General features: G+C 41.0%; 1 protein-coding gene across 1 annotated transcript; it reads right to left on the reverse strand.

Annotated features, from left to right (window-relative positions):
• Positions 1 to 18,639: 18,639 nt before the first annotated feature.
• Positions 18,640 to 26,035, reverse strand: LOC143869759 (uncharacterized). The gene is made up of 6 exons (XM_077376319.1): positions 25,807 to 26,035; positions 19,563 to 20,086; positions 19,285 to 19,470; positions 19,109 to 19,201; positions 18,926 to 19,027; positions 18,640 to 18,831 (listed from the first exon to the last, which is right to left on the reverse strand). Exons 2-6 carry the CDS (start codon positions 19,848 to 19,850, stop codon positions 18,640 to 18,642), a joined length of 861 nt encoding a protein of 286 aa, XP_077232434.1. The 5' UTR covers positions 19,851 to 20,086; positions 25,807 to 26,035.
• Positions 26,036 to 26,568: the final 533 nt, after the last annotated feature.

Below are 26,568 nucleotides of genomic sequence, written 5' to 3' on the forward strand. Positions count from 1 at the left end.
TTGAAGACAGGAATGGATCATTGTATCTTAGATTGTAAGGGCGGAAGCCCGGCCTGTCGGCCCTTTTGTACTGGCCTCTTGGCCCCCTTTGTTATACTTCTATCTTTTTAATGATATCTGGTAGGGGTCTTCCCTAACCCCAGCTTACCTATAAAAAAAAAAGTAAAATCCACAAGGCCATATATCGAAAGTGCCACAACAAAGAGAGAGTCAATATAGAAGAGAGTCTCAATATATGAGAGTCACAAGTCCTGAAAGATCACTGCAAGCAATCAAGCTGGGAACGATACCACCCCAAGATCATCATCGTCTTAGTCCAAAAAGTGTGTTATTGCTTACACCGACCACTCACGATGTCGAAAATAGTTTCTAATCCACATACATGTCGACAGGGTCAGCGTCTCGACCCACTGACGGGACCCAAAAGCTAACGTCCTAGCCCCATTGGTACGGGCCCTCATAGTCCACATAAACCTAAGCCTCCACAAAAGGTATCCACGTATACACAGGGTCCAAAGAAAGGTACAAAGGTCCAACGATAGTGATTCACATGGGTTTCACAAAGGTTTTCAGTATAGGTTTGTGCACAGCAGCCGAAAAAAGTTTATATATAGGGAGGATCACAAAGGTTTTACAAAAGTCCCATGTCATGGGGCACACATTCAATACGAGTATCATAAGACGCCAATAAGCATAAAGATCAATCAATTTCAAACAATAAAGGCGTGATCATGCAAGACCAAAATCAAAGTTCAAGGGTACATCAAAGGTTCCACATATTCAATGAGTTTAGGGAGTGTTAATCGAGAAATAGCACATCATCGAATGATGAAGCATTTCACTAAAATAGTACGAAATTACGTACCTCAAATGTTCCTCTCTGAACTCTTCTGGACTCAAGAGCAATCAGCTAATATAACAATTATCCCATTGTTATCAATGTGGGACCTAAGGAGATGAATCAAAATACAAAAATTCCATTCTCGGAACACAACAAGGTCAAGTGGGAGAAAAATGGTAAGCCAAAGTAGGGTCTCTCAAATTGTTTTGAAATTAACATCCTTATAGAGTTTTTAAGCGTTTTGCAATCGTTTTTAATAGAAATAATATGTTTCAGAAGTATCCGTAGAGTACAAGAGCGTCGGAAGCGGACGAGAAATGAAGTAATAATTTCTAAAGTTGCACTGACAGGAGGAAAAAAATCGTACCGGACGTCCAGGATTTTTTCTGGACATCCGTCTGTAATCAGACCCGATTCAGGTTGATCTGGACTGGACGTCCACCGTTTCGCCGGTTGTCCACCCCTGCACAGACTCAGTTTTTCTCAAACTATGATTTTTCACAGTTTTGACACAAAATGGCTCTAACTTGGTCGTTTGACATCGGAATAGGGTGCGACTGGGCTCGTTGGAAAGATTAGAGCAAAGAGCTTCCAAAGAGGGTAAAAACCTTGTCGGAATCTCGCCAGACTGCGATTGTAAGAGAAAATCAAAGAATAGGTGAAAATCGCATCTATTCACTTCTAATGATCAAAATATGATGATCTAGGGTTCGATGGGGATCCAAAGACACGATCAAAACCAAAGAACTCTAGATCCATCAAAATGACTGTCTCAAACACGATTGAAGATCCAAATAGTCCATCACAATTCAAGAGCGTTAATCTTTAGGGTTTCTTACCAACAAACTAACTAGGGATGTGGTTCTTACCTTGTTTCGCAATCTATGGCTTGGAAATCCGCTTCTCCTCTCTCCTCCCCACGCACTCCACGTTTGGGGATGTAGAAACGTATAGGTTAAGGTTTTCTCTACACAAAACTAACAAAAGAATGTATTTATAGCCTCTCAAAAGAAGCCATAACTTACGCTTAACTTGAAGGACAAAAAAGCCCTCACTGACTAAGTGGGGAAGACAAAAAGGCTCAGGAGGTATTTTTGGGATATTTCAGTGATTTTTTCAGCCCCATCAGGCATTTGGTGGGATCTTAGAGGAGAAGATGTGGTAGAGAGCTAGGAAAGTCTCCGGATTTTGTAATGGGTCTACTTTCCCTCGCTCTTTCTACTTGCATACAATGTAGGATCATCTTCTATCTCTTTTATGTGGAGTATTCAATACTTCGGATCTTGTTCGAATTTTCCTCATAAACTTCATGAAAATTATTGCTTCTTGCCATAAATTTTTGAAGTTTCATATGTATATATTTTTTTCTTCCGCTGATTCCCTCTAGATCCACATCACCCACGCCATTAAAATATGAGGTCTAAAAAGATGGGCCCCACCCTAAGCGTGGGCTTGGTGGAGATTGTGGGACTCATCAGTAAGAAACACATGCTACTTTTTGACATGTAATGATGTGATTCACCAAGGCTTCGCTGTCACTCGTGGATAGGGGCTAAGATTAGATGGTCCCATTAGATACCTTGTGAATATATGGCTCGCTTCGGCCCACATGTGGGCTTAAAGTATGTGAAATAGGATGTCCTCCCTTTCACCCCCAATTTTAAATTGGTGTAGGTCTCAGCCCATCGTGGTTTAATATTTGAACTCGTACTGCCGAAACCCATGTATGCTCTATATTATCCGCATAGACATCACTTAACTATATACTTTGAAATACTAGACCGAAGTATATATGTTCGAAGTTCTAGCCCAAACCCTTAGATTCTCGCGGATGTGGTGAACTTACGACGTGCTTCTGACAACAAAAAAGCGTATGGTCAATAGATAAATTTGAAAGAGAAAGGACCATAAAGGGTCCCATTTAAGGACCGAGGTTGGCACCATACATGTACTTTTATTTAATCCAGAATTTATCTAGACCTATGGTGGAATCATAAATTTTAATCATTAGGTAAAAAAATACAAGAGGAGACACCCCACCTGACCACGAAACCCAAGAGTGTACTAGAATTACTTTCATCGAATACTTGAAAGAAATAAGTTGTCAAATCTTAACGCAGCCCAGATTTAGTAGAAAGATCTCTCACTCAACAAGTGGGCCGCTACCTTCTTGGACCACCAGTCTACCCATTCATACAATGTGTGCCCCCAGTGTTTAAGAGGAGAAATAATGAACTTAGCACCGGTATGACTCTCTAACAGCCAGTTCCACATCGAGAGGCTTTAGCGAAGATGTGACTTGGGAAGCATAGCACCTCTTTCCCTTTTGATGAGCACGTAATTACTCATTGTAACCAATCCGATGTGCTTACTGTTCGTCCAATGTCTTAGGCATAGAGACAATACATTAGACCAAAATCTGCGTACATAACCACACCATTTTGAGATCCATATATCCTAACCCCTTGAGGGATTGGAGTGGCTGATCAACCATGCACTATTAGATTTATATCACCAGCACAGTTGGTGAAAGATTGAGCAACTGGATTGGCCTCTCATATTGATGAGACATTATTCGCTTCAGTTATAGGACAAGAGAGTGCAATTCCTGCGGAGCAAAATTAATAGGCCAGGAAAGGTCTTTAGGGCAATGATAATTCGCACCCCTGTAGGATAATTCACACCCGTTTAACGTGAATTGACATTAAAAAGCATTCAAATATGCCTCATACCCTCTTCTAAAGGGGTGCGAATTATCCTACAGGGGCTGCAAATTTATCATCACCCTGTCTGTATTGTCATTCAGCATATCAATCATCACCTTGCTGGTTTCTTCAATACAAATGTTCAGCACACCCACAGTTTATATTACCTAACTAAGACCATCAAGCATGCATTTAGCCTGTCCTTGCAAGTTAGTAGCAACATAATGATAGCATGACAAAGTAAAATCCATCTTATCGATACAAATACATGTACTTAATACAGCAAAATTCAATTTTAAGTTGGGTTGAATACACTTCGACTTTTAATTAATAAGGTAAAACTATAGAGTAGTGTGTAGTCTCAGTGGGCTTGGGTTTGAACGAGAGAGAGATTGTGGTAGTGGGGGAACCCAAAAGATGGGTCAATTTTAAAGAAAAACAGAAATTTAAGAAGCTCAGAGAAGACTAAAACAACTAGAACTTGAGAAGAAGTTCTCTCACCCTTTGCTTGATGGATAGAGAACATATGTGTATTGCTACAGTTATAGATTTTACAAAATGATTCAAGCATATTTAGATATCCTATTTGGTATACAATATTCAATCAAGGATCCTCTCTTAGGTAATACTTTTTCTATGATTTATGTGATACAGGGTATATTGCCTTAATAAACAAGGACAGCTTGTGCAAGTCTTGTTGATGCAAGATCTGTTGTCTTAATAAACAAGGACAGCTTCTGCAAGTCTTGATGATGCAAGATCTGTTGCCTTAATCAAAAGGACAACTTGGGCAAGTCTTCTCAAGCAACAATTACATCCTTAATTGTTACCGTGAATCCCAGGATCACATAGGCTACCATTACTTTCCATTTCAGTACCTCCATTATAATCTTGTATATCACTTTCCTTTTTTAGCACCTTGATTATAATCTTCTATACTCCCCCACAAACTGGGCTGGGGTCAACACCACAGACCAAGTTTGGTACGTAGCTTAATGAAGACATCTCGAGATAGAGGCTTTGTAAATATATCGGCTAGTTGATTCTGGGATGGAACAAACTTTGTGACCAAAGAACCGAGGGCTACCTTCTCCCATACAAAGTGGTAGTCGATCTCAATATGCTTGGTGCGAGCATGAAAGACTGGATTAATGGTCATATGAAGAGCACTCGGGTTGTCACAGAAGAGTGTAAACGGCTGAGAGTGAGGGAAGCCGATATCTCGAAGGATGAAGGAAAGCCATGTTAGCTCGGCCGTGGTAGAGGCCGAGGCCATAGCACTATACTCAGCCTCTGCACTAGATAGAACGACGGTAGACTGCTTTTTGGCACACCAAGATATACAATTCGACCAGAGAAAAGTACAAAAACCGGTTGTGGATCTCCTAGTAGTGCGGCAGCCGCCCCAGTCAGCATCAGAGAAGGCATATAAATGTAGGGAACTGTGAGCAAGAATGTGCAACCCGAGATGTAGAGTACCCCGAACATATCTTAAGATTCTTTTGACTAGTTGAAAGTGACCAACTGTTGGGTTGTGCATGTGTTGGTAGGCACTATTAACCGCAAATGATAAGTCTGGTCTAGTCATGGTAAGCTATTGGAGTGCACCAGCAATACTGCGGTATTGAGTGATGTTTGGATGGGGCTCATGAGTACCTCTTGTAGTTGAAAATTTGGCCGCCATAGGTGTAGAGATACTCTTACATGATTTCATCATAGCGCGATCCAGGAGATCAATTGCATACTTAGATTGGGATAAAAAGAGACCATCGGGTGTGTGATGGACTTCAATACCAAGGAAATAATGAAGTGGCCCCAAATCTTTCATTGAGAAAGAGCTTCCCAAAGTGATGATAAGATCATGAAGTAAAGACGGAGTATTTCCAGTCAAGATTATATCATCCACATAAAGAAGAAGAATGATAGTGTCGTCACCGTGTCGATACACAAAGAGAGAGGAATCTGCTACACTACAACAAAACCCGTATCCAAGGAGAAAATCACTAAACCGGTCGAACCATGCCCCGTGGAGCTTGTTTGAGGCCGTAGAGAGCCCGTTTAAGTTTGCATACATAGTGAGGCCGAGCAGGATCAATAAAACCTAGAGGTTGATGCATGTAAACGGGCTGAAGAAGATACCCATGTAAGAAGGCATTTTTAACATCGAGTTGGCGAATGGGCCAGCCTTTGACTGTAGCAAATGTAAGAACCACACAAATACTCCCAAGTTTAATTACGGGGCTGAATGTTTCAATAAAATCCACTCCTTCTTGTTGATTGTAGCCTTTGGAAACAAGCCAAACTTTGAGACACTCAAGCCCACCATCAGCCCGTAACTTGGTCTTGAATACCCATCGACAGCCAACTATATTCATTTGTGAGGTGGGGGGTACAAGATCCCATGTCTGATTATCTGCAAGTGAAACCATCTCTTCCATCATTGCAGTTCGCCATCCTGGGTGTTGAAGAGCAGACTTTGCAGTTTTGGGTTCAATGGGTATGGAGGGAGTCAGAAAGGCATATTTGGGAATGGGTTTGATTATTCCAAGTTTACTACGTGTTTGCATGGGATGGATGTTGTCATTTTGAAAGGGTCACTACAAGAAAAGGGATATTCACCGACGGTCATGACCGTCGGTGTATATACCGATGAATGTCGGTGTAACTTACACCGACACTTTTAGTGAACGTCACTGATGCTACCGTGCCTAAATGTATATACCGAAGTAAAAAAACGTCGGTGATACCATTTATACCGGCGTTTATGAACGTCGTTATAAATAAAAATCAAACGTTGTTGTTAGGTAATCGCCGACGGTTTAAGAAACCATCGGTGTATATAATATTACACCGACGGTCTCGACCGTCGTTAAATCCCAAGTGGGCCTTTGGATATGTATATTTACCGTCGTTTTTGGAGCGTTGGTAAGTACACCGACGGTTACTAACCATTGGTGAATATTCTATTCAGCGACGTTTTTGGAGCGTCGGTGACAAGACTGACACTCACAAAACGTCGTTGAATAGGATATGGCTGCACTTTTATTGTTGAAATCACCGACGGTCTTGACCGTCGGTAAATATAGATAAATTTTTTTTAAAAAAAACAATCCCTTTATTTTGAATATGTCCATCAAATGGAGATACAACCTGTAACCTGTATCAAGCGAGCACAAGGAACTCGTGCTTCCTCTTTGATCTTCTGAACTACTTTCATCAACATCTTGAATCTAAAATAAAATAAATAGAAGTTATAAAATCAATGGCATTATTCCATCTCTACCACAAGCTTATCATGAACGACTCATAGAATCAACAAGGGAAACTTATCAGATTATGATATTAATGAAATCATTTATTTCAAATACCTATGCAGTACAGACCATGAATGAAATGAATAAAGAGAAGAGATTCTCAAATAATCTAAAAAAAACATAAGGTCATTCATTCTAAAGTCTAAACTACTGCATGCCCAATATCTGTATGATCAAATAAGATAGTATTATTTATTTCCAACCGTGTGGAATTGATTAGAAAGAAGAATTAATTAATTTCACACTCAAAGATACATACGTGAGCATTTGATAGACACCACTAAATGATGGATTACGAAAATTAACATCCAACAGCTTATTCAACTATCTCTTTGTTTTTTAAAAACAATCAGCCAAGAAGAACAAATGTCTTAAGAAGAGGGATAACAAGTTGAATCCTTTTTTTTTTTTAAGACAAACTCAAGTAGTCATACTATAGAGGATTGTATGCTATGTAATGGACGTAAAACCAACAAGCATCTCAACCCAATAGAACTTTCACTAAGAACAACTTTATGCTATTTAAAAGGGAAATACTAACCAATTCTATGTTTTGAGCAATACCGTATCATTCCATAAGTAAAAATCAAGCAATTGTTGTAACTAATAAAAGTTTTCGAAAAGAATCCAACAGTTGCATCCACTCAATTTATAAAGAATTGCAAACATTCAGTGTCTTAATAAGTAATTAGCCTCATGAAACAATCTTAATATGTTCAAACTTGTCCCATTGCATTCGCTCACTTTGTCATTAAATGGTTTGGAATTTCTTACTTACAAACCAGTTTCTTAAAGACCTTTATTCTACAGTCTACAGACTCACAAAGGAACTTTTATAACAATTGCAATGAATGGAAATAATTCATTACAGAATTGTATATAGAACATAGCTGGTTGCTATAATTAGTAACCAAGCAGTAGAAACCATTAAAAAAAAAAGAACATAAAAAAAACATACTTACGTATTTTTCCTAAAAAAATGGGCACAAAAACAGGTAAGCTTAAAATATCTGGAGGAGAATCAGATTGGGATCTTTAGAGTGAGAAAAAGTCCAAGAGAAGATTTTCAAGAGCAGATCTAAGAAACAAAACTGAAGACAGATTAATATAAGTCGATCTAGCAAACAAAGCTGAAGATCTATTAAACAAAGCTGAAGATCTATTTTCCTCTATTGCATAATACCATAGTTTTTCAAATCACAAATTTTGGTAAATTATACCCAACACCTAATAGATCTTCAGCTTTGAAAAGAAATAAGCACTTTATTAACTCTTGAACGAACCACCATATTGACAAAAAATCCAAAAGAATCTCAACTTGCAGCTGACTTTCTGGGCCAGGGACACTAAACAGGAAGAACTCTCTTTTTTAAAAAAAAAATGAATTCCACATAACAAGAAAAAAAAAACACTAATGCCTACTTCTCAAAATGGGAGTTCAGACAAAAAATATATAAGTGTCCTTGAAACAAAATTCCAAGACCATTTAAACCATGAAATGAAAGCTTTCAGATTATTTATTAAGGGTCACCACGATCTCCTTCTTCTCCGACGAACCCCCAAGATCCGAAACCCCTTTCTCAGCACTACAAACCCATTCACCTCACTACCCCCTGTTTTTCACTTGAAACCCACTTCTGTGCAAATCTCCCATCAGCCACCTCCATCATTAACCCCTCTTCTCCGGCCGGATTGCCGGAATCCGGCCAATCCCCCATCCTTTTGTTTCAACCTTAAACCCACTCCCATTTTTTCCATTTCCATCATCCTCTGCCATTGCAGCCATCACCTTCACTGCAAACCCAATTCGTTTTGCCGCCATTAATACCCTCTAAAACCCTCACCATCAAGATCAACTTCTGGGTCTTCATATTTGGATCGGATAATTCGGGAAGGAGGATTGAGAAGAGCATAAAGATCCGAGCAGAGAGGGAGAGATTTCGGCTCTTTGTCTCCATCGATTTTGGCAAACCAATTCCGACCACCACTGCTACTACCAAACCCAGTTCATTTTTCTTCACAGCTCAGAGAAACAGAGAGAGGGAGGAAGGAAAATTGCAGAAGGGAGGAGTTCTTCATTTTTCTGGAAAAACTTGCAGAGAGAGAGGGTATCCATCTTCTCCGGTTGCTTAGCCGGAGCCCCGACGAATCCGACCCAACAGCCACCCTCTCCGGTTCCCTCCGATCATCTCCCTCAAACCCATATAATCTCTTCCATTTTTGGTCTTTATATAGCCCATTCATCATCACCAATCTCAGCCGATTGCACCACGGATTGCCGACGGTCATTCAGGAATCACTCAATACAGGTTACTCTCGGAGAGATACTATAAGTAGGAGCCGTGAGGGCTATACCCGCCTTCTAGTGCCACCGCACCATTAGTATCTCAACACCTGGACACCTTGTGTGTAAAACGGACATAGTTCGTATGCTGGGCGATAGTCACAGCATACAAGTCACTATGCACCCGGCCAGGTGGACCTCTCGACATTAAATCTGGTCGCCATCTACAAAAGGATTCTCGTACAAGGATAATTTTGCAGGGAGAGGGATCTTCTTCTCATCTATATCCTCTACCTCTTCTTCTTCAGCTCCTTCAGATTCGGTGTCTTCCTCCATCTCGGTCTCCGCGTGGGTTTCCGATCCAGAATCCGGTGGATTCTCACGGCTCGGTGGTCGGCACATCTTGCAGAGTGGAGGAGGATTTCGTGACAATTATGATCTCCGTCGGGGTGAGAGGTGTTGGGGGAGATCGCCCTAGATGGGCCAGTGGGGCGAATTTGATCCCTCTTGGGGTCAGGCGGATCAACCCCGAAGCAGGCCTTTTGGGCGATTCTGTAGGAGGTTGGAAGAAGTTTGGCTCTGAGCCGGCAGTTGGGTAGAGAAGTTCGCCTCACCGATCTGAAGAGGAGGAGTGGCTACCCGTCCGAAGCAAGAAGGGAAGACGAATGGAGAGTGCCTTCCACAAAAGAAAGAATAGAGAACTGGGAGATTGGAGATGTTGCAGATGTGCTTTCGGGAATTTTCGAAGGAGGGTTAGATGTTGGAAGTGTCATAAAGTCTGGTCCAGTTCGGACTTCAATTTTCCAGGGCACCAAGAACAGTCAGCGGATCCGGTGGCGAGGAGGCGGCTTGTTCCTAAACCAACAGCGCCTCAAGCAGAGAATGTTAGAATGGAGCCGTTGCTTCCTGCAACTTCGGAAGGTGTAGCTTTCAACCTTGAAGTAGTCCCCCTTAAGTCTATTAGTAATGCAGACTTAGGCTTATGGGGGAAGATGAAGGAAGGGTGGGATGGTGATCTGGATGCGCTGGAAGACTGGCTCTCTCGCAATAGCAGACTGAAGCTGTGGTGTATAAAATTGCTCCTTTAGAAATCCAAATTTCCATCCCAGCGGGCGCTAATCGATCTCACTTAATCAGAGATTGGTGCTCTCCATCCCATTCTCCTCTGGAAGATCTACAGAAGTGGGATACAAAATTTCCTAAGGCGGGGAAGCCTTCTTGGTGGAAAATAGAAGGAGTTCCGCCTGAAGCATGGTGCGCCGATAATTTTCAGCGTATAGGGAGGAAAATAGGCCAGGTGGTGGAGGTAGATTTGTCGTGTTATGCGGGTTTCAGATATGAAGTGGGTAGGATGCTGATCATGTCTGAAGGACGCCCCGGAAGTGAACTATCTCTCCAAAGCTCTATCGATGGCACAATTCGTTGGATTCTAGCCTCCCGGGAAAGAGTTGACGACGACCCGAACTCTGCAAAAATCTCCTCTCCTTCTCCGGTGGGGCAGATGGTTTCCGAAGAAGAGTTGGGTCTTCCTTTAAATACTCCTACTGAAGGGGTAAGTGAAGCTGAAGTAGTTCACCACCCCATAACTGCAATCCATGATGTCTTCAATGCCATCAATGAAGCCTCAGCATTGCTGTCTGTGCCGGAGATAAATGCTGGGGTCGTCGGGTTGGTGGAGTCGGAGATTCCTTCACATTCAGCCTATTGTGCGCAGAAAGCGGCACCGGTTAGCAGCATCACACCTGGCAAAAATGTTGAATTTCAAAAAGGGGGTCCCCCACATGCATACAGGTGGTCCAGTGTAGCTGGTCCTATTCAAGACTCATCAGCAACAGCTACTCCTTACTCTAAGGTCAACAGCTTTGAAGATATTATCTCAGCCTTATCCCCTCCGCACCACAGCGACTCTCCTCGAGTAGATGTAATCTACGTGCCCGATTCGGGTCCAATGGAATTTTCTGAAAGAGAAGTTGCTTCAGAGGACCTTTGGGCTTCTCCACTGGTGAGCCCTGGGAACCAGGAGGAGAGCCTCCTCCACGACTCAAGCACAATGGGCGCTACTCGCACGTATTCTGAGACTGAGGAGGAGATCGGTGACAACCGGGTGTGGGGGTATAGTCTGCAACGTCACAAGAGTAGGTGTATCCTTATCTCTCGTGATGACCGTTTCTTCATTCAGTGCCGAGTGGGGCAAAGGAAGGTGATCATTGATTATAGTGGTTTGGGAGGTATGAAGCATTTATTCTCTGGTGAAGTTAGGGAGTGGTCCTTTCGCTCGCTCGTCAGGGTATCGCTTGGAAGTTTCTCCCATCTTTGTCCACTGAGATGGTGTAGCAAGGCGGATTTTCAGCTCCTGCCTTGTGCCTCAGAACTCTCTTATGTCCCTCCACGGAATGACTCGGGCTTGGTTTCTTCCCAACAGGTGCTTGAATTGATGGTGGATCATACCATGCACATTAGTTCTCATCTGGGTCTAATATTTCCGGGTCCCGTTGAGAAATATAGGTCTAGCATAAAGGCGGCAGAACTACGGGAGGTCGCTGGAGTGTCATCTCCAGTCTCCATATCCGAAGTAAACCTGAAACGCACGGAGCGCGAATTGGTGAGACTTCAATCGGATATCAATTATGATTCTGGATCGTATAGCAAAGGTCTCACATCCTAGAAAAAAGGAAGAAAGTATGGTATCAGGGCGGGGAGGAATTCATCGGAATACAGTTGTTAATGAAGATTTTATCCTGGAATATAAACGGCTTGGGCTCTCGGGAGAAAAGAATTCAAATCAAAGCATTAGTTAAACATCGGCGCCCTGAGGTTGTTTGTCTTCAGGAAACAAAGATGGAGCAAATCCTAACATAGATATGAGAAGCATGGGGTTCAATACTGACTGGAATTTTGCTTTCTTAGCATCCAAAGGAGCTTCAGGGGGCATCTTGGTGGCTTGGGATTCAGTCTTGTGGGACAGCACGGATGTTTGGCGTGGAGTTTTCTCTCTCTCCGTTGCTTTCCGAAAATGCAATGATAATTCAGTCTGGTTCTTCTCAGGCGTCTATGGTCCTTTGTCATCCTCTGAGAAGTGTCTTTTTTGGGAAGAATTAAATCAGACGCGACGCCTATGTTCCGCTCCTTGGTGTATCGGGGGGGATTTCAATGAAGTTCTAGGATCAAGAGATCGACTTGGGGGTCAGCGAGTCACTGCGGGCATGAGATCTTTCGCTGATTTCATCGCAATCAACGAGCTCGCAGATTTACCTTTAGGTGGCTCCTCTTTCACCTGGGCCAGAGTTCGACCCGGAGTCGGCTTGACCGATTTCTTCTCTCGGGTGACTGGTTGGCAATTCTTTCTGAAGTCTATCAGCAGGCTTTACCCCATTCAGTTTCCGACCATTGCCCTCTCCTTTTGTCTCCTAAAATGGAGTTCTGGGGCCCGCCCCCCTTCAGATTTGAATTAGCTTGGCTGGAAAATCCCCAAATGGAGGCTCTCTTAGTCCGATGGTGGTCTGAAAGCGTCTTTGAAGGTCCAGGGGACGTAGTTATAGGCAAAAAATTACGCTTCATTAAGGGGAAATTAAAAGAGTGGGATAAGGAGCAGAAAGAAGTGGACCAAGGCAGGAAGAGGATTCTTGAGGACAGATTGATGGAGATAAATACATTGGCAGAGAGTGGTTTGGCCTCGGCGGAGGATTATGAGCAACAAGGAAGATTAATTCAAGAGCATAAAGAGTTGTTGATGCTTAAAGAAATCTCTTGGCGCCAAAGATCTCGAGTCAAGTGGTTGTTGGAGGGAGATAAAAACACAGCCTTCTTCCATGCCATGGCTAGTGCTCGCAGAAGAAGGAACAAAATTGAATCCTTAGAAGTGGAGGGGGAGATTGTATCTGACAAGGAGCGAATTATTGAAGAAATTATTGAATTCTACAGATCTTTATACTCAGCTGATGGGATGTTACGCCCAATTCCTCAAGACATTTGTTTTGCTAGCTTAAGCCTGGAAGCCTCAGCCGGATTGGAAATCCCTTTCTCTGAGGTGGAAATCCGATCAGCACTATTTTCTCTGGCAAAAGATAAAGCCCCTGGACCTGATGGTTTTTGTTTGGCTTTCTTTCAAACTTGCTGGCAAACAGTAAAATCGGACATTCTTCGATTCTTCATAGAATTTTTTGAGGGAGCCATCCTTGACAAAGGGACAGGTGCAACTTTTCTCGTCCTCATTCCAAAAATTGAAGGAGCAACAAAAAGCTCGGATTTTCGCCCGATTAGCTTGGTGGGCAGCCTTTACAAAGTCCTCGCAAAGGTTCTGGCAGATCGTATCAAAGTGGTTCTTCCTTCAATTATATCGGTCTGTCAAAGTGCCTTTATAAGCAACCGGCAAATTCTTGATTGTTCTTTAACAGCCAATGAAGCCATTGACTATTATCGGAGGAAGGGGGAAGGTGGCATTCTATGCAAGCTTGACATGGAGAAGGCATATGACCGAGTGGATTGGGTAGCATTAGATTTTCTCATGGGTCGTATGGGCTTTGGGGGTCGGTGGAGAGGGTGGATCCGGAACTGCTTATCGTCCGCCTGGTTTTCTGTCCTCATCAACGGATCAGCAAAAGGATTCTTCAAATCTTCTAGAGGATTGCGGCAGGGCGATCCTCTCTCTCCTTTTCTTTTCCTGATTGTGGCCGAATCACTGTGCAGACTGCTGAAAAAAGGAAGTGAGTTGGGGCTATATCAAGGGTTCCTTATTGGTGAGAGTAAGGTGGAAGTATCGCTTCTTCAGTTTGCGGATGACACTCTTCTGTTCTGTTCTCTGGTCATATCCCAGATTCTTAACCTTAAAGCTATGCTTCGTTGTTATGAGATGGTTTTGGGTCAAAGATCTAATTTCGCAAAATCTCGGTTGTTCGCGATCAACGTTTCTGAGAGCGATGCATCCTTTTTCGCCGGAATTATGGGGTGTGGTTTAGATGTCTTTCCAGCAACCTATCTGGGTCTTCCTCTTGGTGTGGGTCGACCGAAACACAACTTATGGGCTCCTATTATTCAAAGGATTGAGCGACGTTTGGCCACCTGGAAGCGCCGGTTGGTTTCCAAAGGAGGTAGATTAGTGCTTATAAAGGCCGTTCTATCCAATATGCCGATATATTTTCTATCTCTTTTTCAATGTCCCGCCTCGGTTGCTAAACGCATCGAACAAATTCAGAGACGCTTCCTGTGGGGCGGATCAGGGTCTTCCAAGGGGGTCTCCCTGATTAAATGGAGTATGGTCTGCTTGCCTACTAAAAATAGAGGTTTGGGTATCAGGAGGGTTCAGAGTTTTAACCAGGCCCTTATGGGCAAGTGGCTGTGGAGATTTGGCGAAGAACAATCCTCTTTGTGGGTCCGGGTCATTGGAAGTAAGTATGCTTCAGATCATGGGCATTGGGACTCTGTTGATAATTTTAAACTCAAAGGTCTCACGGTTTGGAGGGACATCTTGAAGTTGAAGTCGTTATTTGCTCCTGGCGTCCGATTCAGAGTATATAGGGGGGATCGGATTCGGTTCTGGCAGGATCCTTGGTGTTCGGACGATCCTCTTCAAGTCATGTTTCCTGACTTATTCATCGTTTCATCTCAAAAACAGGCCTGGGTATCAGAATGTTTTGCAAGGGAACATGGGATGGTGGCTTGGTCTCCTAAGTTTCGCAGAGACTTCTTTGTTAGGAAGTTAAAATCTTACAGCGCCCTCCTCTCCTTATTGGATTCTTGCTTCATCAAGTCTTCGGGCGTAGATCGTCGGATTTGGATTTGGAATCCTTCGAGGATATTTTCAGTCAAATCTTTTTATAACCATCTGATCCCTTCTTTAATGGAGCATGTGTCCTCCTCGGTTTGGAGACAATCTTGCCTTCCGAGAGTTGCTTTCTTTGGGTGGTCGGTTAGCTGGGGCCGCATTCAAACTATGGATTTTTTGAGGAAACGAGGAATGTGGTTGGTAGATCACTGTCCTCTATGTTTATCCGTTGGGGAATCCATTGACCACCTTTTCATACACTGTAAGGTTGCTCGCCATATTTGGGGTCTTATTTTTTCTCGTTTTGGAATCAGTTGGGTCCCCTCCAACTCTATGGCTGAATTCATTCAGAGTTGGGCCTGGACTCCTTGGAAAAGGAAAGGCAGAACGCTGTGGAAGATGTGTCTCCTGGCCTCATGGTGGTTCTTGTGGAAAGAGAGGAATGCTCGTATCTTTGAAGGGAAGGCTAGATCTCCCTATTGGATTTATATTCAGTTGATAGCTGCGGTCATATCCTGGGCTCGAAGCCTTCCTCTGTTTCGTTTTGTTTCAGCTTTCGACCTCTGGGAAGGATGGTCAATCATATGCTTGGAATCGGCTACCAAAGTGAAAATCCTCCCCTCCTGGATTCCTCCTCCTCCGGGGTCCCTGAAACTTAACTTTGACAGATCGTCTATCGGCAATCCAGGAATGGCAGGAGTAGGGGGGTTATGTAGAAACCACAAAGGGGAAGTCCTCTGGGCCTACTCGGGGCCTATCGGAGTGGCAGACTCAAACGAGGCAGAGGTCCGAGCCGTTCATAGCGGGCTTCTCTCGATGCCTCGTCTAGAGTGCGACAAAATTATCGTCGAAGGGGATTCCTTAAATGTTATTCGCTGGCTTTCAGGTAACGCTTCTCCCCCTTGGCGATTTTTGCCTCTCTTAGAGGAAATAGAGGACAGAGCTAAGGGCTCCTCAATAGTTTTTCGCCATGTCAGGAGATCAGCCAATGCGGAAGCAGACACCCTTGCCAAGAAAGGAGTCTTTCGGGCCGCGTTTGAGTGCTTTGACTATTTACCTCCTTGAATTATTGTACTGCTATCTTTGTATTATCTTTGTTCCTTCAGGACCACCTCGGTTCTGTTTTTACATATATATATATATATATATATATATATATTCTGTTGCCCTTCTCAAAAAAAATTAAGGGTCATGATTTCTATGTACAATGCCGTTAATCTCAACTCAAATGTTCATAAAATAAATAATATTTTAAGTGCCTAAATGCAATGGGAAAAGCTCTCAGTTGGATAATAAAAATCTTCTTTTATATGTAAACGAGATAAAAGGCTACTGTTGTCTATAAAAACCTTATTCATATGGAAAGAAGAAAATCAATTTCTGAAGATATTAAGCCCAACATCACATTATTAATCCTACGATATCATATTATCCTCCACTGTTGGAAATACCCTATAAGCCTATAAATTGACTTTGAACCTGTTCATGCTACTATTGTCATAATGACATTACACAATAAAAAATCATCTCCATGGACATGATGAGGCAAACTTAAACCTGTAAATTCCATTCAAAACCTTTGGACTGGCTTCTTATTGTACTCATGAAATTGCATGTTAAGACCCTTAATTCATATGGTTCCAATGACTTTGACCTAATACCCAAATGTTACCTTCAAGTGAGCTGACCATCTATGGGGAGTAATCCAAGACTAATTGACTCAAATAAACTCAAGAATGACAATCAGCTTGAACAAAGTTTGTATGAAATATGTGGCTCAAAAGAATCAATGAGCAGGCTCAAAAAATCCATCCAAGATAGAATATTCAGTAAAAGGAAATCAGAAAAATGATCCTTGTGCATTTAAAAACAAAACAAGAATATTTTCTAAGTCCATTGCCTTCAATTTTGCCTAAAGCTACTACACATCTACTCGTATGGAACTTGAATAGAAATTTGAGTTTTTATACGATGAAGAGCCGTATAAAGCAGTATTGGAGATCCCATCCTTCATATTTGATCCAACAGCAGCTCGCTTTTTGCCTCAAAAAGTGAGCTGCTGTTGGATCAAAATATCAAGGATGGGATCTCCAACGTACTCCAATACTGCTTTATACAGCTCTTCATCATATAAAAACTCAATCCTAAAACATAAATATATGAAAGAAAAAAGCCTCCTCACCTGATCGAAGTCTTTATTGATTGTTCTAAGGTAGTGATCACAAGGGCTCCTCAGTAATGGACATGCGAAGCCATTCAATACTGATTTTATGAATATGTGGGCATAGAGACACTGATTTTAAAGTTAATATTTAAGAGAAATTATATGATGAAGGGCCATATATACAAGTATCCATCATCCCATCCTTGATAACAGCAGCTCACTTTTTTAGGAGCTGCTGTTGGATCAAATATCAAGGGTGGTACTTCCGTCGGACCACCTTTACGTGTTTATACAGCCTTTCATCATATAATTCCTCACTATTTAAATAGGTTCAAAATGTTTGATATCAGTAGCTTTTAAACATTAAAATGACGACATAACTTTGAATTCTATGCCCAGCATTGCATCAACCAAGAATCAAATAGAATGTTGAACATTAATATTATTTTATTTCGAAATTCAAAGTGTTCACAGATTTTAGCACTAACAGCAGGATACTAATGTTGCGCAACCCATGTTTTATACCTAAAATCATATTTGTCCGCATTACTGAAAGTGTCACATAAAACATACAATTTGCCCGAATTGAAATGAATTACACTTTCATGAATGTTAATGGTTTTAATGATAATCTTTTACCATCTATAGCTGGAGATGAGTTTCAACTGTAGGTAAATTAATAAGGTCGGATTCTTGCAAAAATATGACCGGTGGGAATGCTTAAGGTCAGATTCTTGCAAAGCAACACTCCCATGTGCAAATATATGACAGTTGGGAATGGTTAAGGTCGGATTCTTGCAAAGCAACACTCCCATGTTCAAATGGGGACATTGTAGACACATCACCAACCGGACCCATGATCCCTAGCATACAAATTCAAGCACTTTATACCATGCAAATGTTTCAATTACCATATAATTTTAACTGGTTACCTAACAATTTGCCACATGATGGAAAAAGCTTACTTGCTAAAAAATTTGAAGTAAAATGTTAACCGGCCATCATATAAAGTGATAGTAACATACTTGAGACAATTCCTCCAGAAGGAGAGAAGGACTGCACCATACTTTCATGAAAGATATAGAGAACACCATAGGAATAGAAAATTTTAAAAACAAAAACCAAATCATGATGCTAAAATTCAAAATAGATAACAAAAATAGGAGATTTTTGCATACCAATTCGGCAATTCGAAATAAACCCCACCATGCTTAACCCCATGGACGGTTATCTCCCTCAAGGGTCTTTTCTTCATCTTGGCCCCACCCACCACCAGATTATGCATATCATAAATGTAGATGTACAATTAGATAGCATCTTGAGAGCACTTTATAGATGAACAATTACTCAAGAGACAAAAGATCATATCAATAGTGTTGCCACATCCTAATAAATAGAAGGAAAGAGGCAACAAATAACAAAAAGAACTCACGATTTCCATTATGTAGATCCAAATGATCACTTTTCTCTTGATCCGAAGCTCTCCCATGACCTCTAGTACCCTGTGCAAAGCAAAACCCAAATCAAATAAACCATAGAAGCATAGACCCTGTGCAAAACAAAAACCAAATCATGATGCAGCCTTCTCCTGCCACATCCCACCACCTGATGGTGAGCCAAACAACCTAGACGGCGTAGGACCAGGTCCCAGCATGCGCACCCTGCCTCGTTTCTCTGCGCCAAAGACCCGCCCTAAGTCATCATCTGGGGCAATTGAGGACCTAGACTCGAGATGCTGAGTCTGGATGTCCTTTATTTGTGCCTGCAATAAAGAGAATGTGAAATAATCAAGTTTTATATAAATTGTAATATCAAGAGTAATATAGTAGATTAACTACGAATGTTACAAAACTTACTATAATAGGTTTGTAGGTATCATCATAAGGCGTTTTGTCTTTCTTTTGGTGGGTACGTATGAAGATATCTCCACGGCTTTGAGGCCTACCATTCTTGACGGTCTGTGCTCATAGAAAAATATCATTGTTTGTAAGTATCGAAGAGCTGACAAGTAAATCAATTAAAGTCATTATTGAAATTACCTCCTCTTTCCAATACACTGCAATGCTTTTTGTCCCACCGGTGTGTTTTATCATTTGTAAGGCGCGGTTCACTTTGTTTTGAATGCAAAGGTCCTAAATCATGCCATCCAAAAAATATTCAATTTCATTCTTTTGTACGTAGAAGAACCCAAAATGTATTTAACATTCAATCTTACCTTCGATGCTCGTGTACTCCAGTGGTCACACAGAAATCGGTAGTGCGACTCAGTAATTCTATCTAGTGGCGGCGGAAGATCCTCGTCAAAATAGTTTGTCTTCAGGGTACACCTCCATTCCCGCCACTTCCTTCCAATGTTTGCAATAAGCCAACCCTTATGGCTATCACCAAAAGCCCATTTTTCCTACATTACATGTAAAAAAAAGACCGGAATATAATATAATTGGCAATTTGATGATGAAGAAACAAAGACAAATGTCTGTCATTTCAATATACCATAACAATATCCCATGCGTCATCTTTATTTTGCTTCGGCATCTTCCTCCAGTCAAGATAAGTAAGCGGCAATTTATCACCCATTCTCACTACAGACCTGAGGAAATTCGCCAATTTGCAAGCTTTTGGACACTCGGGCTGCCCAAGCTCATTAAATTCCACAATTTTTTTCTCTTTAGAACCCCATGTATCTTTGCAATATGTGGCCCCTCGAGTCCTCTTCGATGAGGAGGGGATGAAATGGGAAGACATGGAGATCCTGTGAAGGTGGGATAAGCTCGTGTGCATCTAAATGTGGGCTCATCTCCTGTATCTCTGAATGTGTGATCGGCTCTTGCCACTCTGAAGGTGGGAGTCTCTCATCTTCCATGTAAGATGGGAGCATCTCAACTGCCATGCAAGGTGCGTGAGGCTCTATCCTCTGGGCAGAGGGGTGTATATGTCTCCTCATAGAGGGTGGTTGTGAGTCATGGGAGGTGGGCATATTCTTCCTCTTTGCCATGACTGAATGATAAAGATATGACCTGTAATATAAAAAAGGGAGATCTACATCAGTGTTTAATAAAACATATGCACTTAGCTGCATGTTAAAAAAGTGAATGGGTTCCACATGCATCCAAATGTTGTTTCAGACATGAGTAACTCAATTGAGGATGATAATTTTTTCTTCCCAGAAATGATGTTACGCAAAGAAAATAAAGAATGAAACCCATCTAAAAGATATTAGAAAGGGGAGGAAGTTAGCATATTCACATGACTGTGTTATATTTTAGTTGTAAAGAAAATTAGTATTAGTACTTGAGCAGTTGAGCCTATTCGTATTTGTCTATGATCATTTTTGCTATTTGGGGCTGTGATTCATCATATTTCGCATATTAGGCAATCTACCCTAGTATGAGATTAATGGAGTTATTTTGCCTCTTTCCACATTAGATGTTATTCAAGATTTGACATGCCTAGGCAGAGCCATTAAAGTAACAATTGAAAATAGAACTCACTTTTGAAAGAGGTTTTGGATTGCGAAAAGTTTTATGATCAACTCGTGCTTCATGTGCTTACCAAGGAAAAACAAGCGAAGAGATTTGCAATGATGAAGCAAGGAGAGAGTTAAAAGGGCCACTGAGAGCTAGGGCCACTGAGAGCTTGAAAAAGATAAAAGCACACAGGCATTATGATTGGTTTTGACACAGGCTTTTGAAACTGAGGGCCACTTTAGATCTGACCAAATTGGTCCTTATCTGCAAATATGATTATTTTAAGCTAATCTTATTTACCAATTGGACATTAATGCCTAGCAAGCCATTAACAAAGATCGATTCATAAGTATAATAAGTAACATTAGCATTCAAGATTGTATCCAAACAAGATTATATGCATATTAAATTATATGCAAATAATTTTTAGGGGCATCAAAAGATGCCTAAGTTCATGGAGGTGTTAGTGCTTCCAAAAGGTTGGTAGTGGAGGTCATATAATGTACTTTTGAATTAAGTAGATACTAATCTCAGAGACAGCAGAAAAGGTAGTGATGTACTTGTATGTTGGTACAGAATAGTACATGCTGTGTAAAACAACTTAGAATCCTAAAGGTGCATCAAAAAGAACTTCCATTAGATTAGCTTTAAAAAGTTTTCTGTGTGCGAAAGTACAAATAGCGTAACCAATTTTTGTCTCTACCTCCTAATGAAATATTTCTTCTTCAACTGAGCTGTATGCCCCATTAACATCCTATGACCATTAATCAAAGGGAAATAGAAAACAATTTCAAATGTCAGTTACGACTGAGGTTCTGCCATGATGCAATCAAAAGTAATATTTAAAAGATACATATTGAGTATCTTGCACAACAACACAAAGAAGCTGATATTAGAATCATACAAGTCATCATGCTCCAAACCTATGGCAGCACAGAACCTTGCCATGCTGATGTAACAAGTAAACAATCAAATACTTGTCTTTGACCTGCAACTAGTTGATGTAAATTCCATCCTAGAAGCAACCAAGTGCAAATACAGATGAAACTTTCGACGCATCATACCAGACAGTTGCCACCTTCCAATTATAAATGGGAAATGGAAAAAAAATGAAATAGACACTGCAAATAATGGTAAAAAAACAAACAACTCATATTCAACAAACCAAAAACCTAAAAAAAACAATCAAAACAAGCTTGGAGACCGTTGCAGATTAAAAACCCATCAGCCAAGTTTACAAAAATCCTTAAAACTGGAAACCCCAAAATTTAAAAGCAAATTACTCAAACTAAATAATGCAAATTCAAGCATCCAAGAAATATGGAGCCTGAATTCAATAACCTAAACACCTACAAATCCAAAATTCAAAACACATAACCAATAACCAAGAACCCAAATTAAATAATCAAACAAAATCAAACAAGTAATAGCAGAACAACTTTTACAGATGACATTCAACATATACTTCCACATTCCATTAAAATAAGTCCACTCACAGGAAAAAAAAATTAAGGCAAAGGCTTGGATTCGCTACCCATGAAAACCCTAGGTCCGATACATACATAGTCCACGAAACCCCAAAATAAAATCTCATGAAAACCCAAAAATACATAATCATATTACCATGAAAAGACCCCCAAAAATCCATGAAAAAAGCCCCAAATATCAAACTGAATCCTCCATGAAATTAATCTATTTATAAAGAAGCGCGTGAGTGTGTGTGTGAGAGAGAGAGAGAGAGAGGGGGTACCGTTTTTACGTAGAGACCTCCAAAACCCTCCCAAAAAATGAGATCTGAGAGATGATGGAGGCTGAGACAATGGAGCTCCTCCTTGATGAATCCTCCCTATTTTTGTTCTTCAAAACGACCATTAATCGAAACCCAAACCCATTCTTATTCTTCCTCTTCAGAAAAGAAACCCTACCTTGAAACCAGTGGCGACGGCGGTTGAGTTTCTCGGCGGCGACGGCAAGAGAAAGGAAGAAGGAAACCCTAGCTTTTGTTCGCGCCAGAGAGGAGAGAGCGAAATAAGGTTTTCCCGCGCGCGAGGGTTTCCTTATCTTTGGGCGCGAGTGGTTAGTCGTGCGGAAAAATCCTTCACCGTCGCTCCTTCGGTGAACGTCGGTGTATGTACTATTATTAGGGACGTTCAACGTCGGTGAATGCCCTTTTTTCTTGTAGTGGGTACAAAATCAAGAGAAGTTGTCGAGGAGGTAGTTAATCTATCTCCTGACTCAACAAAGTTGAGAGAGGATGGAGATGAAGTTGGTTCAATAGGAATGTCAGGAATGAGGGATGTAGATTCAGGAGGGACAAGTGGTACTGATGTGTGCTCTCTTTGGGTTGAATCAGGTTCACTCTCAACGTGTTAAATTATAGAGATCTCATTAAACTTTGATTGCTTTACAAAGAGAATCAATGGTGCTTATATAGAGCACTTACATGATGAAGATAGAAAGAAGATCGTGGTAAACATGGAAAGAGATAATACTAGAATATTCTAATTTAATCTAGTTACTAATTTAATTAAGCGACCTATTCTAGCTACCTTTCATGTTCAACCCACTTGCCTAATCCCATTCAACCCACTTGCCTAATCTACACCAAGATAATCCAACGGTCTGATCTGACAAATCTTAACACGTCCCCTCAAACGTATATTGATTGAAAATCTATATACGTTTGCATACAATGAAAATTCTCAAATTGATTACAATAAAAATTCCCAAACAATTACAATAAAAACACCCCCAACACACTCAAGCAGAATATTGCTGATTCTTCTAGTGTAATACACACCAAGTTGATGACGAAGGTCCATTAACGCTGACTGATGCTTCCTGCCGATGTCCATAGAATTCCGGTTGTCGAAATGAAGTCGCTCGCAAGACGAGCAACGAAGATAGACTCTCAAGGCCTTGATGGGCGAGCCTACATGAAATGGGTAACCATGGACCAGCGAGAATGAGCCTAATGGGCAAGAAAACTATCTCAGGCACGCACTACAAGGGGCCAAGGATTGTACCCTAAAGGACCGAAGTACCTCAACTGAGTAGAGTAGTTATTCCAGGCACGCACCCCAAATAGAGGTACCTCAACTGAAATATTCAAATTGAAAGAAATGAAAAGCAAGGAAAAAATTGAAGGAGAGCGACAACAAGTGGCTGAAGGACAACAATTATTGGCAAACATCAAAGGTCAAACAAAACTTAGGATAGTGTGGACAAAAGGGGGCTGCAAATATCAATTTTTGGGAAAGTATGTTGAATAAAATGAAAAAGGGGTGTTCCAAGGAGAATGGGGGCCACCAAATATAAGGGATAAAAATAGAGAAATCGAACTAAAATGTAACCAAACCAAAAAAGAAAGGGTGACCATAGCAATTTTTTTTGGGTAGTCATAAAAAAGGGAAGATGCAAACATGAAATGGTCCAAATGGATATAGGCTGTCACTATCAATATAAAAGGATGGGTATTTTCCTAAAACCAAAAGAAAGGGTGTTCTCCTTTATGAGTCATAATACCAAAGCCTGAGAAAGTGACAGGTGGTATTAAAGGTTTTGTGAATCTGCCATTTTTTGCTTGCTTCTGACATGCAGCTTGGGATTTTTCCATGTCTCTGTGTTCTTGAAGAAGAAGAAAAATCCGCAGCATGAAATGTCCATAAACCTAGCCAAAGAGAGAAGAACAGAGCCGATGGCCATTGGAGGCGACGATGAAGAAGCTTCGGCAGCCAAAGAGAGAAACAAATAGGAAATTGACACGATAAAGGAAGGGGAAGCGTAAAACCTTATGAACCCTAATAGTGGCTTGTGATGGAAGAGCAATAGGTTTCTTCTTCTTCTTTTTTTCTTTTAGTTGCAGGCCCGGCGGATGGCTAGATCAGCCGTCCACCGGAGAACGAACCTCCTTGAGTTGTGCTCAGGACCACGTTGGATCGTAGTGCTCTGATACCATGTTAAATTATAGAGATCTCAGTAAATTTTGATTGCTTTACAAAGAGAATCAATCGTGCTTATATAGAGCACTTACATGATGAAGATAGAAAGAAGATCGTGGTAAACATGGAAAGAGATAATACTAGAATATTCTAATATAATCTAGTTACTAATTTAATTAAGCGACCTATTCCAGCTACCTTTCCTATTCAACCCACTTGCCTAATCCCATTCAACCCACTTGCCTAATCTACACCAAGATAATCCAACGGTCTGATCTGACAAATCTTAACACAACGAGCCCAGCTAGATCATTTGTCTCCAAAGTAGAGGATGATTCATTTGTCTCTAAAGTAGGTGGTGATTCATTTGTCTCCAAAGTAGGGGGTGTCACCAAGGGCATAGCTAGATCACTCTGATCTTCATCATCACAAGGTGGTACCCAGTCATTGAAGATGGACAACTCTCCTTCCACTTGTTCTGCATAAGACGAGTTAGCAGACATAGTATATGGAAACATATTTTCATTAAACATCACATGTCTCGAAATATAGACTCGACCGGTGGAGGAATGAAGACATTGATACCCTTAATGTTTGTCATATAGCCAAGGAAAGCACAAGGCAATGATCTGGGCTCAAATTTGTTGGTGGTGTAATTCCGAAGATATGGGAAGCATCTGGAATCAAATACTCTCAAGATTGAGTAATCAGGTTGTATTCGAAATAAGATGTTGTAGGGACACTTCATGTTCAATGTAGGCGATGGCAAACGGTTTATTAAGAAAACTACAGTAGAAAATGATTCAACCCAAAACCATTTAGGAATTGTGGCCTGATATATCATAGCCAACCCAAGTTCAACAATATGTCAATTCTTTCTTTCAGCTACACTATTTTGTTCAGGTGTGCCAGGGCAAGAAGATTGATGAACTATCCCACATTCAGCCAAGTGGTTGAGGAATTCCTTAGAAGAGAACTCTCCCCCACCATCTGATTGAAAATATTTAATTTTCTTGCCTAGTTGTCTTTCAACCATCTTCTGAAAGATTACAAAGCATATGAAAAATTCTGATTTTCGTTTCAAAGGATAGAGCCATCTATAACGGGAATAGTCATCAACAAACAATTCATAATATGGAAAATTTTGAATTGAACTAACCGGAGCTTGCTCCCAAAGATCACAATGCACCTTTGTAAGGGTTCAGTAGAGTGATTATTAGAGGCAAAGAAAGGAAGTTTAACATTCTTACTGATTTGACAACTAGTGCATAAATCCAATGATTTTCTAGTAACATAAATAAAACCATTATTCTTAAGAAAATTTAGTACTCTGTCCTGTGGATGACCCAATCTCCTGTGCCATATGTCTTCGGCTGCGGTACGAAAGCGCTTTGAAAAATGTGCCTCTACTTTTGTGCCATCCAATGCGTACAATCCACCTCATCTACTCCCCGATGCCAATATCTGTTTTGTCCTTTGCTCCTTTATCTTGAAACCAGATTCATCAAATTCAAATCAGCAAGGATAGTCAGTGGTAGGTTGAGATACGGAAATTAGATTTTTCTTAATATTTGGAACCATTAAAACATCTCGCAAGGGAATTGTAGTATTATCACCGACTATTTTTCCTTGACCAATATGAGAGATATGCATTTGATTGCCATTACCTACCACGAAGGAATCCAAACCTTTATATAGGGTCAAGTTGGTGAGATTACCTGGATTCTCAATCATATGGGAAGTTGCTCCAATATCAGGAAACCATTCATTGTCTTGCGAGTCTGAAATCTGCATTGCAGCTAAGGCTTTCGGAATTTTTTCTGATTGGTAGCTATTATCCCATCGTTTCCATCAATCTAGAGCTTCATGGCCATTCTTCCTGCAAATCTGGCATTTAACAAGACTGCCTCGATTTTGAAATTGATCATCTTGCTGAGAATTAAACGTTTGAAATTGGCCACCTTGATTAGGTCGGGCATGATTTTGATTTTCACGGTGAGGTGAATTTCCAGTTTGGGGAAATCCCTTGACTTTGGATTTGAAGGACTGGTATCCTCTCCTCTTATTATTATTGTTTCCTCCGTAAGGAGA

The sequence above is a fragment of the Tasmannia lanceolata genome, unplaced genomic scaffold, assembly GCF_043159265.1.
Source record: "Tasmannia lanceolata isolate RefF3 unplaced genomic scaffold, GAP_Taslan_0.1 ptg000003l, whole genome shotgun sequence".
In the NCBI taxonomy this organism is placed as follows: domain Eukaryota; kingdom Viridiplantae; phylum Streptophyta; class Magnoliopsida; order Canellales; family Winteraceae; genus Tasmannia; species Tasmannia lanceolata.